This window comes from Amblyomma mixtum, chromosome 7, assembly GCF_055824585.1.
Source record: "Amblyomma mixtum isolate Tamu chromosome 7, ASM5582458v1, whole genome shotgun sequence".
Taxonomy (NCBI): Eukaryota; Metazoa; Arthropoda; class Arachnida; order Ixodida; family Ixodidae; genus Amblyomma; species Amblyomma mixtum.
In genome coordinates this window covers 104,624,845-104,636,967 of record NC_143018.1, presented here as the reverse complement: position 1 = coordinate 104,636,967, position 12,123 = coordinate 104,624,845, and the positions used below count along the sequence as shown (strand labels likewise).

The following is a 12,123-nucleotide window of genomic DNA, read 5'->3' as shown; positions in this document are numbered from 1 at the left end:
TGAAACGCGTCACGGCATTGAAGTAAGCCTTCTTTTCTCGCAAACTGATCGCGGCAGCGTTTTTGTGCGGTGTTGGAGTAGGCCCTGATGTTGAAAAATTCACCGGAAACAACAACGGCATGCCCCATTAAAATATCGAGCCAATTTTTCGAAGGCTATTCGAAAACTGGTTAACGAATTCCATTTGGTCTCAATAATTTCAATCATGCTCTAACCCGATGGAGGCGAAATTTTAGAGGCCAGTGTACTGTGCGATGTCAGTGCTATTTAAGGAACCACAGGTGGTCGAAATTTCTGGAGCCCTCCACTATGGTGTCCTCAAAGCCTTAGTCGCTTTGGGACTTTAAACCCTATAAACTAAAGCTATTTGATTTGTTAAGTGAATCGAATAGAAGAATACTAAAAAGTTCAAATACTCGCCCGTCTCTAGAAAAGTCCTCTTATTCAGGTAGCCACGTTGTCATTCCCGGTAATTTTCTAAATGAGCTTACCGTAATTGGTCGGCAGGGTGTGCGGAAGCGCAGGGGCTGCGAACGATATGTCATGCGTGAGCAGCTGGCCGAACAGCACCCCAAGGTTGGTGAGGTGCCTGTCGTCGGTGCGCCTCTGCGGATGGATGATCATGGATACCAGGCGGGCGCTGGGCAGAGGACGACCGCTCACGGACAGTCGCACAGAGGATACGCCTGCAAGGGTACCACTGATGTCATCGCCGGAGTCCATCCGGCCTTAGCTCTGGCCACACTGGGCAGTCGCGTCCTCTGGCAGCGATTTCGTATAACGGCGTTGCGCATGTCACCAGCAAAGGTGCGCTTCCTGTATTCTGAGCAGTATTTTCACAAAAGGCCAGACAAGAGTTGCAGGGGTTAAGAGAGAATGAAGGGGGCGGATGAGATTAGTAAGTCTGCGAGGAGAACGCGGCCGCAGCTGGCATAGGACGGGGTTATTAACAGGGATACGGATGAAGTCTTTGTACGGCAGTGGACGGAATTAGACAAAGGATAATGTTGCGGCCTTCATTGCGGTACGCTACAGATACAGTACATTTTTACCCATGTTACGGCCTTTTGGACTGTTGAAGCAGGGGGCGTAAATGAGTTGGGTCAGTAGGCAGACTTATGGCGCTGCCGCACGGTACTCCGCAAAGACCTTTCTTGTAACGGCGTCGCAATGAGTCCAACGAGCAAAACTTCAAATAAACAGCGACGTAGCTACACGGCGCAGCTCAAAGTAGGATCAATCGTTGAAGCCGCAGTGCTACTCTCTATGCATAAGTGTTGGCAATGAGAGTTCCAAAACAGAACGCGAACATTTTCATTTGTTCAGCATAAAAATTAGACCAGTCTCTCAAGTGGTGGTTAGTGAGGCAAATGGCTTATTTACAGAACGCCACGACATCGCATCGAAAGATGCGTTGCGTTCCGCATTGGCAAAGAGAAAGAAAAAAATTGACAGACGCTTAGATGGCCTGAAGCGATGAACTACGGAAAGTTTGGTTTGGTTTATGGGGTTTAACGTCCCAAAGCGACTCAGGCTATGAGAGACGCCGTAGTGGAGGGCTCCGGAAATTTCGACCACCTGGGGTTCTTTAACGTGCACTGACATCGCACAGTGCACGGGCCTCGAATTTCTCCTCCAAAGAAATTCAACCGCCGCGGCCGGGATCGAACCCGCGTCTTTCGGGCCAGCAGCCGAGCACCATAGCCACTGAGCCACCGCGGCGGTGAACTACGGAAGGTGAAAGCGCGATTAGGATGATGCACTTTACTTTAATGCTTTTTCATTTTTGCAGCATCCCATTTCTTTAAAGTTGCGCCAAGTAATTTGACGTTATTTGGTTGGGTTCTATGGATCGCAAAGCATTTTTTTATGCTTTTACATTTCTTGAATTGCGCAAATTTCGCCTTGCTTAGGGAACCGCGTTGCATTAGCTGATGACGTGTGTTTGATTTCGGCGCCGCTTTCCGTCTCTTCTCGTTGTAGCTGCGTTATATCTTTCCTGTGGGACTGCAAAATAGAGCCACCTCCGGGTGATCTAGTTACAGCTCCTTCTCTCGAGCGGTGGGAGACCGTGCTGTCTAGCTCTGACCCCAGAACGCAAGTTTTGGCGGTGGAGTGGGCTGACAAAGTCGTCGAGGGCTATGTACTCTCGACCACTTAACGCGACCTCTTGCCAAGCTCTTCCCGGCGAATAAAATGTTTTACAATCAATTATATCTTTAAATCTTTATATAATTTATATCTTATAGGCGTTTATTGCAAGTATATGCAAGCATAGAAATATTAAGTTCCTTTCGGGAACAATTTATTTGTTGATGAATCTGAACCAATAAAGAAATTGGTGACATCCTCTGCGGGTACTATAAAGCCGGTAGACAAAGGCGGCGCTATAGTAATTGTTTCTTGATGGCACACTGTCTCTTGGCAACAACAAACAAGGAACCTGCCTTTATAACAACTGCAGCCATGTAAAACACTGTAAAACTATCATCCGCTACAGTGAGGCCATCCGCTTTAAAAGAATATGCTGGGCGCCATCAGCTTTTTACAAGTATGGCGCACAACTTCGCATTGTTCTCAAAAAACAGCAAAGATAAGTGACGACGCTGTGAAACGCGCAGACGCGCGTGGCCGCCGTCATTACTGTGGGAAGCAAAACAACCTATCTTGAAAAAACCAAACAACTTAGTCCTGACCTACTCGGCCTCTGACCCTAATGTATCAGGCAATCTAAGAAGAAAGCATAATATTATGACGCAAAGTGACCGTTTAAAGGTCGTTTTTAAGGGAACACAGCGAGCTGTATTCCGACGTGCTAAAAATTTGAGTGATCTTTCAGTTTTTTCTGCAGTCACCCGTCCAGTGTTTTCCAGCTGCGCAACATACACTAAATATCGCTGTAAAATATGCCTACATGTACCTGTTAGCACTGTTTCTAGCTAGATTGTAAGAATTAGAGGTAAGTTCACCCGCTACTGTGAAAATGCAATTTATGCATTATATTGTGCCGCCTGCCAGCTGCAGTGTGCAGGTCAAACTGCGACGTATTTTAGATTGCGCTTACAACCATAAGGCTCAAAGTGTAAGTCTAACGAAACTGCCGGGTGTGCAAATGTTTCGGGTCACTCATTTGATAAATTACAAGCCACCATCTTGAATCGGCGTGTCGATCACGCTACGTCCGAAGAGTCGGAGAATCATTTTTAATTCGAAAGTTTAAAGCCGTCTCGTCAGGCATGAACCTAAAGGATGCGTAAGTAAATTTGCCTTTCTTAATCGCCTCGTTTTTTGTGACCAGCTTTTTGAGAACAGCTAACTTTACTGGTATCTTTTATTCTGCTTATTAAAAGCGGTATATACATCAACTGACAAGACTTCTCTATAGTGATTGCAGGAAACTGTGAGTCATACCCTTTCGCGTGGTTTTATACAGTTAACGGATGTGTACATATTTGAGGCTACATATTATCGTCCAGGATGTAGCTTCGCCCCATGTCCTTTTTGGCTATTTTTTTTAACCGCACCCTTTTACGCATGTGTGTGCTCCGCATTATTCTGCACCTTATTTGTTGGCCATGTGTCTATTTTCTCTTGGTTGTTTTAGACGACCTCTAATACACAACTTTAGCGCCTGAAGGGATATCTACGTCTTGCCAGAGTCAAACATGTTCAGAAAGCATGAAATGTTGGCATCACGTGTTTCTTTCTTGTGAGCAAACACCCAGACGTAGCGAGCAGCGTGGTCGATGGTCGGGTTGATAAAATTCTAGGGTGAGCCGCACTCAGCAAAGCCACCGATTTATCCATTGCTAAAAGGTTGAAAGGCTTTTCAGCCAGAGGTAGCAACACAAGAGAGCCATACGTTTTGGTTTTGGCTCGCGATTTTGTGAAGTGTCACAGTGCCGATGGAGATGGCGGCATCGTTGGTTATGAAAGGTCAGTAGTATTGGCGAGAAAATATGAGGAGCGCCTTGTTTGTGCCAGTGTCCGTAACCCTCGTGAGCTCTTTGAAGAACGGTCGGTCGAAGTACTCAGGGAACATTAACTTCTCGTATTCCATTCTTTGTAAAGAGAGCGGTATCGTTCTGTATTGCGCATTTCTCTTGACGATGGTCAGCATGATGAGCTTCAAGATCTGCCATTTTGATTGATTCAATCATCAGAGCTAGGGACAGCGCGTCTGCTTCGGTTTTGGAACTGTCTGCAGGTCTTTAATATTGATACACACAGAGTGAATTTCAGCGCGCATCGAAATAAATTGCCGTGAAGATTTTTGATGGTGTTCACGCATTGAATCTTCGTTTGGCCTGTGATTACAGGCAAAGGGCCCCCTGCAATCAGCAATGCCACCAAACCACAGCATCATCAACCGAGAGACACTCTCGCTCTGTGATGGCATAGCTAGTTTCATGCTTCAGAAGTGTGCACCGTCTTCATCTGGCTGTTTGAGGGCGGTGCCAATGCCTTTAATTGATACATCACTGCAGATAATGTATGGCTTGCTGGGATAGAAAATTTGAAGATCGACTCCTCAGCCAGTAATTTTTCCAGTCCTGCAAATGCACGCCCGCATCCTGGCAACCACAACAATTCTGTGACCTTTTTAAATAACTTTGTCAGTAGAAGACAAAGAGTTCTGAATTGGAGAATGTTCTCCTATAAACGCTGACGATGGCCAAAAATTGTTAGAGGTTCTTTTTTCACGGAGGTGTGGGGAAACACGGCATCGATGTTGCCTGGTTTCGACATAGCGAAGCCCGCAGAAATCTTTTCGCCTAAGTATTCAACAGAAGACTGAGAAAAAGGGGTCTTCTTGTGCGTGAGCTTGATATGCCCGGCGCGAAAGGCTTTTGAATAGTGCTTCGGGATGTCCTGTGTGATTCATGAACGTGTGCAAGTTAATAATGACATCATCAAAGTAGTTCGCTATATGCTGGAGACAGTGCTTTCTGATGATTCCTTTCATCGTTCGGCATCACTAATCATTCAAAATGGCCGCTAGGAGTGAGAAAGGCGTTCCGTGCACATCATCAGGGAGAATTCCGATATGCCAGTGCTCTCTCGTGATGCCCAGCGTAGAAATGCCTGAGGTGGTATGAAACAAGGCAAATTCGAGGAACTGATTGGTAGTCAGGCATGACGGTGGCGTTCAGTAGGTGGTAAGCAATGCACAGGCGTGTGCATCGTGTACCTTTTTTTTCTGGTAGGATGACCGGAGCTGCGTAGATGGATAGAGGAGGAATCACGAAGCCTTGAGCAAGGAGGGTATCCCCTTGCGTGTCCATTTATACTCGATATTTTTGCGAACATCTGTGCGGAGGGCCATAAGTTGGAGTATTATCAGCGGCAGTGACTTTGTGCCGCTCGGCTGTTATGCATCGATGTCTGTTTGGGATTTGGAAAAAAACGGCTTCTTGTTTTGTTAGTTGTTCTAGCAGGACATGTTGATGTTGCGTTGGGGCAGCACAGAATGATTTATCTGCATCTCATAATGTGCTGATAAATGATGGTTCTCGGAATTGTCGAGATTGTCGAATTCTGGACGAAATTCTCGTGCCTTGCATGCCTTGCAGAACAGAGGCTTTCCTACAGTCACAATTTTGTCGCTAAAATTCACTACTTTTGTTAAAGTAAAACGCGTTACACAGGCGAAGAAGTGAATCAGCCTCTGTTTGCAGTTCGTGTAGTTGAGCGTCCTCTTCTTGCTGCCAACCTGTAGGTCAACATAGACGCGAACCAGAAAACTTGAGGTGAATGTAACTTGCTTAACACTGAAGGAAGAGTCTCTTATGATTGGAGTCGTAATTTTTTGTAAACAGTCTCGTTGACACAGGACATTGTTGCTAACGTATCAAGAGTTTCAGTAACAGCTCTCCCTTTCATCGACGCCGCAGGCGCATTAGTGGAGGTCTGTGTCGCCGTGCACCATTTTTTGCTCGATATCAAGAGCAGACTAGACACATTAGCGTGGCGTGGACATTTGTTGTGCCTATGCATCCGGCGTGGAAAGCCAACGGCTGAACAACGTCTGATCAGTGCCGGCACTCGTAGATGAGGAGAAGTCGTCTCCTAGTTAAAGGCACTGACTGCGATGGAGGGATGCGGTCGTTTGTCGCATTGTTAGATTAGGCCGCAAAAAAACAAAACAAAGATACGTTCACCTGACTCAGAGATGACTGGACTAGCTGCATCGCGGTGGTTGACTGCGACGGGTACTGATGGTCATTCCCGCGAGGGCAAGGTTCATGTCAAAGGTACACCATCACTGAGGCCGGAGTTGATGTAATAGTCCTTGAGATCAGTGAACAAGCCTAGTCATCTTTTCATCGTAGTAACGTTTCACTGTCTGGTCCTTAGACCAGCGTGAATGGATGAACAAGTGAAAGTAGCCTTCGCCGGCAGCAGCAAAACGATCCAGCTTTGGAGTCTTGAGGTTGTCCCATGGCTCCACGTTTTCGCCAATGTACGTAACGTATCAGCAGATTTCGTCCCCGTCCAGCTGCTCACCCATGTGTACCAGCATGTCGCATTCCACTCAAGAACTAGTCGCTGCCTTGACTTCGAAAAGGCGATGCCAATTTTCGACTGGCAGCCGTCCGGCGCTGCGTAATACATGGGGAGGTTGAGTGGCTTCTTTCAAGTGCACATGATGTGGTGTGGTCCTGTCGACTTGTGTGACAAGTGCTGAGGTGGTGCTGCTAGGACGCAATGTTTATTCCCATTCTTCGCCCCCCCCCCCCCCCCCACCTACCTCCATAAAAACACACATGCGCACACACGCAGCGTACGCTTTCAAAGATATGAAATTTTTCTTAGGTCATTCAAATCCAAATTTTTACATAGGGCCACTCAGCAGTGTTGGTACCAAGTGCGCGCTTCCCCACGGTGGAATTTTGTCTCTTCATCTTTATATTCTTTTCAACAAACCTGTATACCATGGTTAACCGGTTCTAATGCTTCCTGCACGGCCAAGTGTCCAGTGTGCGGTATAGACAGTCTGTATGCAGAATACCGTTTTATATTCGCGATTGTTCTTTACTGCTATTCGTTTGGCCGTCGACCTGGATCCCTATCAGGCCTAGGAGAATAGACGCATTATTGGTAATTACCTGGAATTTTAGCAGTAAATTGCAGTTCTGCATTACAAATCAACTTCCCCGTTTTTATTCCCATGGAGACTGACTGTTCTGGCCTTGAAAATGCTTAAAGAAAATGCGACCCTTTTTTATGTATTTTGCACAACCCAATCCAAGTAAGGCCTAACGCATAGCGGACACAGATGCCGCGTACAGTACTGTCTGCGTGAGAACTGACATTAGACTTCGGGACAGTTTCTACTAATACGTACGCCATGAAAGGTTTGAGACCGCAGCTATTCCCGAAAGATTTTAAGCTGCGTGAACAAACTTTCAATCAGATGTTTAAAGTGCTGTGATATTTGCGCCGAGTGGCCGTGGTAGTATCTGCTTCAAAGGATCGGGCCTATTGCTTACACCTAAATTAAAACACCTGCTTCATTTTCTGCCTTCGACACCGGGATGGCTTACTGGCTACGGCGTTCGGCTACTGATTCCAAGGTCACGAGGTGGAATATTGACCGGGGCGGCGCCATTTTGATGAAGTTCAAATGCAAAAACAACCGTGTGATGTGTGACTGCTGTATACGTAAACGAATTCTGGTTGAAATGAATGCGGAGGTTTCCATCACGGAGTCTCCCACAATTCATGCCCAGCTACGGTACGTGAAACCCCACATACCAAACCAACATGTTCTGACTTACAGTCGTCATACGCTGGTGGCAGTTCCCTTCGCATACAGGAGCCAGAGCTGCCCCAGTCCGGGTGGGCCAGATTGTTACAGGTGCCGTTGAGTTCCCGAAACCGTTTATTGGGATCGCACTTGACAGCTGTCCCGCAAGTCTTTGATGAATTCAGTGCGTCGACAAGAACTTGACGACGAACATCCGCGGTCTTCATGCTTTCATTTCCGAGGAAGGCATCAGAAAAAGGAAATAAGTATCAATAAGCAGAGCGAATTTCTTATACGGGTTAGGAAAGCGTATTTACAACGCCAGAATGGCATACATCATCTTACTTCCGCAATAGCTGCATAAATTCACCTGCCCATTTTTTACGGACAGGGAATTGATATTGCGTAAGTACAACCAATAACAGAAGCAAAGGGACTTTGGGTCTATATTACATAAAAACATTTGTGACATTTTTTACATCTTTTTTGACAAGCACTTTTAACAGAACTAACGAGTGACCCACTGAACAAGTGAGCTCTGGCTACTCTATCCGGCTGGCTGTAGGGATAACACAAGTCGCGCATGCATGCGGGCTGACAGATGCAGTTGCAGTGATAACGCCATGCAGGTACATAACATTCTTTTTTTGTCTAAAGGCAAGATATGCAAGCGTATGTATACAGTTCAGAAACCCCATGTACTAACTCATATGAAAAAAAAAAAAACAACTGGCAGTGGCTTAGCTCTGCTATGCCAGGATATTCGTAGTGTGAGGTGAGGGCGAGGTGTCTACATATCAGTGGACACCTGAACCAGAGGAAAGGCGCATAATTGTCCTCTTGAAACAGTAGACACCTCAACCGCGCTTTCAGCTAAGTGGCGGTAGTGACAGGAGTGCGCTGCATGCGTTGGCATTGACAACGTTGTGCCAGAAACGCGGCGCTGAAGCCATAGGCCGTCTGCTACCCTATGGAACGCGCGCCGGCGTGTCTGCCAGGTCTATGACGCCATGGGTCTGGAATCCAAAGCTGGCGGGTCTCCCTCGCGCAGTGGCGGCGGCGGCTCCGGCGCACCAGTTGCGCAGCTGTGACCTCACTCGCTGCTCGCGCATGTGCAGCTTGGCTAATCCACTCACGCGAAACTGCTCATCTACGGCCAGTGCAGATCACGCTACAAAAAAAAAAAATACTTATACGACCTCAATGCGCCCGCACGCTAATTATGAAATTACATGTTTTCCGAATTCTTGGAACAGGGTGAAATGCTTGGGAAATGGGTCTTCGGCCTAACCTTGCGTTAGACGAAGCCACCTTGTGCTATGGCGCTTTGCGGCCGCAGATGTCCTTGCGCTGTAAAAATGCATCTTTTTCGTGAAGTGTCGCAAGCGCCCGCTTCTCGCAGCTGCTACTAAAATCACATGTTTATTGGGATCAAAAATATGCTTTAGCGGTTGGTGGTCTCTCGAACGCACAGCCATAAATGTATCTGTATATGTTTCATTTCTGTACGACAAACAGAAACACCAATTCTACATTTCTATATGTGAGTACTTCCTCTCAGAGGTACTTCTCGTTCAAGGTGCGCATGCTACTGCTTTTTCTTCCCCGCAGACCCCATAAGAAATGGCCGCAGCAACCCCGTAGGACGAGGCGGCGCACAGCAGCTTCAATGACTTCGCTTAGAAATTTAAACAGGCTTCTTACAATACAAAAGCGAATAATTCGCCTTATTGCAAACATGGAACCAATGGCCACTACAGCAAGTACCTTCAGATCATTTGAAATACTTCGTGCTGAGGATATTTATGAATTCCGCCTAATGAAAACATTTTACTCTTCCTCCCTTACAGCAATCAACCAACTAATGTCATTAGCATCTCTGTAGCGCCGTGACACTAACGTACCCACAAGAAATGGAGATTTGTGGGAAATCCCAAGGTTCCGAACATTTTATAAATATCAAGCCCTGTCACATAACCTCCCATTTATATTAAACAAAAATACACACACTCTAGGATTGAGTAGAAGAGGTTTGAGGTCTGTTTTCTTGTAATTGCCATGTTCCGGTAATACTTTTGATTTGTTACACTTTATTATGTTTTCTTTTTTCTTTCTTTCTGTTCTTGTACTTTATTTCCACTAATTGTTTGTACACTGCTGTTGCCACGTTCTTGAAATGTGTTTTCTGACATATGTTGTTTCACTTATGTTGTTTACCTGCTATAATTTCAGTGCTAAGGATCTTGTATAAAATCTTTAATTATTGTTGCAAATTAGACGTAACATGTCTGTTTCAAACATAATATGATGTTACTGATACTGCTTTGTAACGGTCTTCCTGGCCTTAGTCAAGCTGCATGAGCGGCTTTTAGCCAAGAAGACCCTTCAGGCACTTTCTGGCAAAATAAACATCGAATTGAAATTGAATTGAAATAGCTTAAACACAGCACTGCTCAAAAGTTTCTTTACAGTCTAGTGGCCAAATCCAAGGGTATCTTTTTCTGCGCAATCTTTGCATTGGTTCATGCTTTCACCTTAAATGCAGCAACTTAGCATAAACGTTCAATGAACAAAAGAAAGCCTTGTGTTCTTTCTTTGATTGGGAATCAATCAACCAAGTGTGAATTGTTAACAGTTAAAACTTCGAGCAGTTCCTCCCTGAGCACTAGTTGCAGGTAAACTATCGACATGCTGAAGGTGTTGAAAACTGTTCCTCCTGGTGTTGCTGCAAAACTGTGTTCAGTGAAGGGAAGCATACAGTGATACATGCTTAACTGCGGATGGAATGTCACGAGGTAATCCTCACAAAGTCTGAAAACCAGCGGCGTTTCCCGATCGCTATGCTCTCTTTGTAGATTACATGGCTTGCTGCAAATGTCTTTCGCATTTTTTTAATCGCTTTCTCGAAAACCGTAAGAAAGAGGCTTCGCTTAGCAAAACATTGGCTGAGACCTGTCGTTACGAAGCACGCTTTCTTTGAAGCACTTTCTGTGATTGCGCCTAATTCCTTCCCGAACACATCATTGTACACTTGTTTCCAACACGCTTCTGACCTTACTGTGTTGACTGGCTCTAACTGTTGCCACCCTAAACAAGATAGTAATGACTGCGACTTCTAGCTTCGTGCGATAATCTCAGGTAAAGTTTGCGCTTTTTCATAATGCATTACTTGCCGTTGCCATACATATGTTGAATCGTCCTTTTACTGAAACAAGGCTTCCACTGGAGGATTTTAACCTTACATAACCCTTTTCGCAGCTGTTGCTGCTAACCTTCCTACGAAATTCCGAAATGATAGACAGTGCACACCGAGTCCCTGCTCGTATTTCAACCGGTTTCCTGTTGATTATGATGCTTACACAGGTGGCATTGGCCTTTAGCATCGACAGCACGCCGAGCAAGACAAGCATTCTATCTTTGCAGTCGGCGGAAAGAGTGACTGTGTTATTTCGGCATGAATGATTTTGTATGTCTTTCGCGTATTCACGTAGTCACTCAGGATGCACCGCCCGGTCTCCCCGATTTAAAACCCGCTGCGTGACAGTTCAATCTTACAAAAAACACCAAAACAATAGCTGACAAATTCCTTTCGGTGTTTCTTCTGCCACGTCTTCTTTCTAATTTCTTGGTTCACTCTCTTGCACAGCCTTCTCAACTTATTCCTGGCGGAAAAAACAAGCTTCATGCCGGCTTTGCTCACAATATTTTTCACGTGGTGCGATACTTCGTGAACGTATGGTATGCACGCGACGTTCGTGTTATTTAGCCCTTTCGCTGTCGGGTGTTTCTGCCCGTGACGCACCCCCAGTGTCGCACGCTTCCGGGATGATGGTCCCGCTGTTTCAACATCAGAATCTGACGATGCGGAACTCGCCTCTTCCTCGGATGAGACGCTGTCCGATCCGCCTCTTCCTCGGATGAGACGCTGTCCGAATCCGAGCTCGGCTCGTATTCAGAATTGGAAGAGCCACCGCTCCAATGCGCAGAGGAAGGTCCCGCGGCGCGGTCAGCCATATCCGAAAGTAACCGCGCGCAGCGGGGGTATGCTTTCAGTGGCCCGCAAAACGGAGAGAAATGGGACGCTGTGTAATAAAGATGAGAGAGGGAGATGGAAAAAGGCTAAAACAAAGTTAGAGGAGCTTTACGTTTGCTGCTGCCAGCCGCCGAGGGTGCGACGAGAGAGCGAAGCGAAAGCAGCGATCCAGTCATGTGTCGGTTTCTTTGACTCTCGGAGTGGCAACGGCGCGCGCCCTTGAACTTGAAGCGCCGTAGCTCACATGCCGACAGAAGAAAAATAAAAACCTGCAAAACAGCGGCAGATGGCAGAACAACCCTTGGACCCATTACCACACAGGCGCGCGTCATGATCCGGC

The 12,123-nt window shown here is 46.3% G+C and overlaps 1 protein-coding gene across 1 annotated transcript in view; it reads right to left on the bottom strand.

The window, feature by feature from the left end:
• Positions 1–7,977, bottom strand: part of LOC149337080 (salivary peroxidase/catechol oxidase-like) — a 47,101-nt gene extending 39,124 nt beyond the window's left edge. Inside the window, exons 1-2 of the mRNA XM_089554319.1 lie at positions 7,782–7,977; positions 492–686 (exon numbers count right to left, since the gene is read on the bottom strand). Of these exons, the coding sequence (XP_089410445.1) occupies positions 492–686; positions 7,782–7,977 (391 nt within the window). The remainder of the gene's footprint in view (positions 1–491; positions 687–7,781) is intronic.
• Between the last annotated feature and the right edge of the window lie 4,146 nt (positions 7,978–12,123).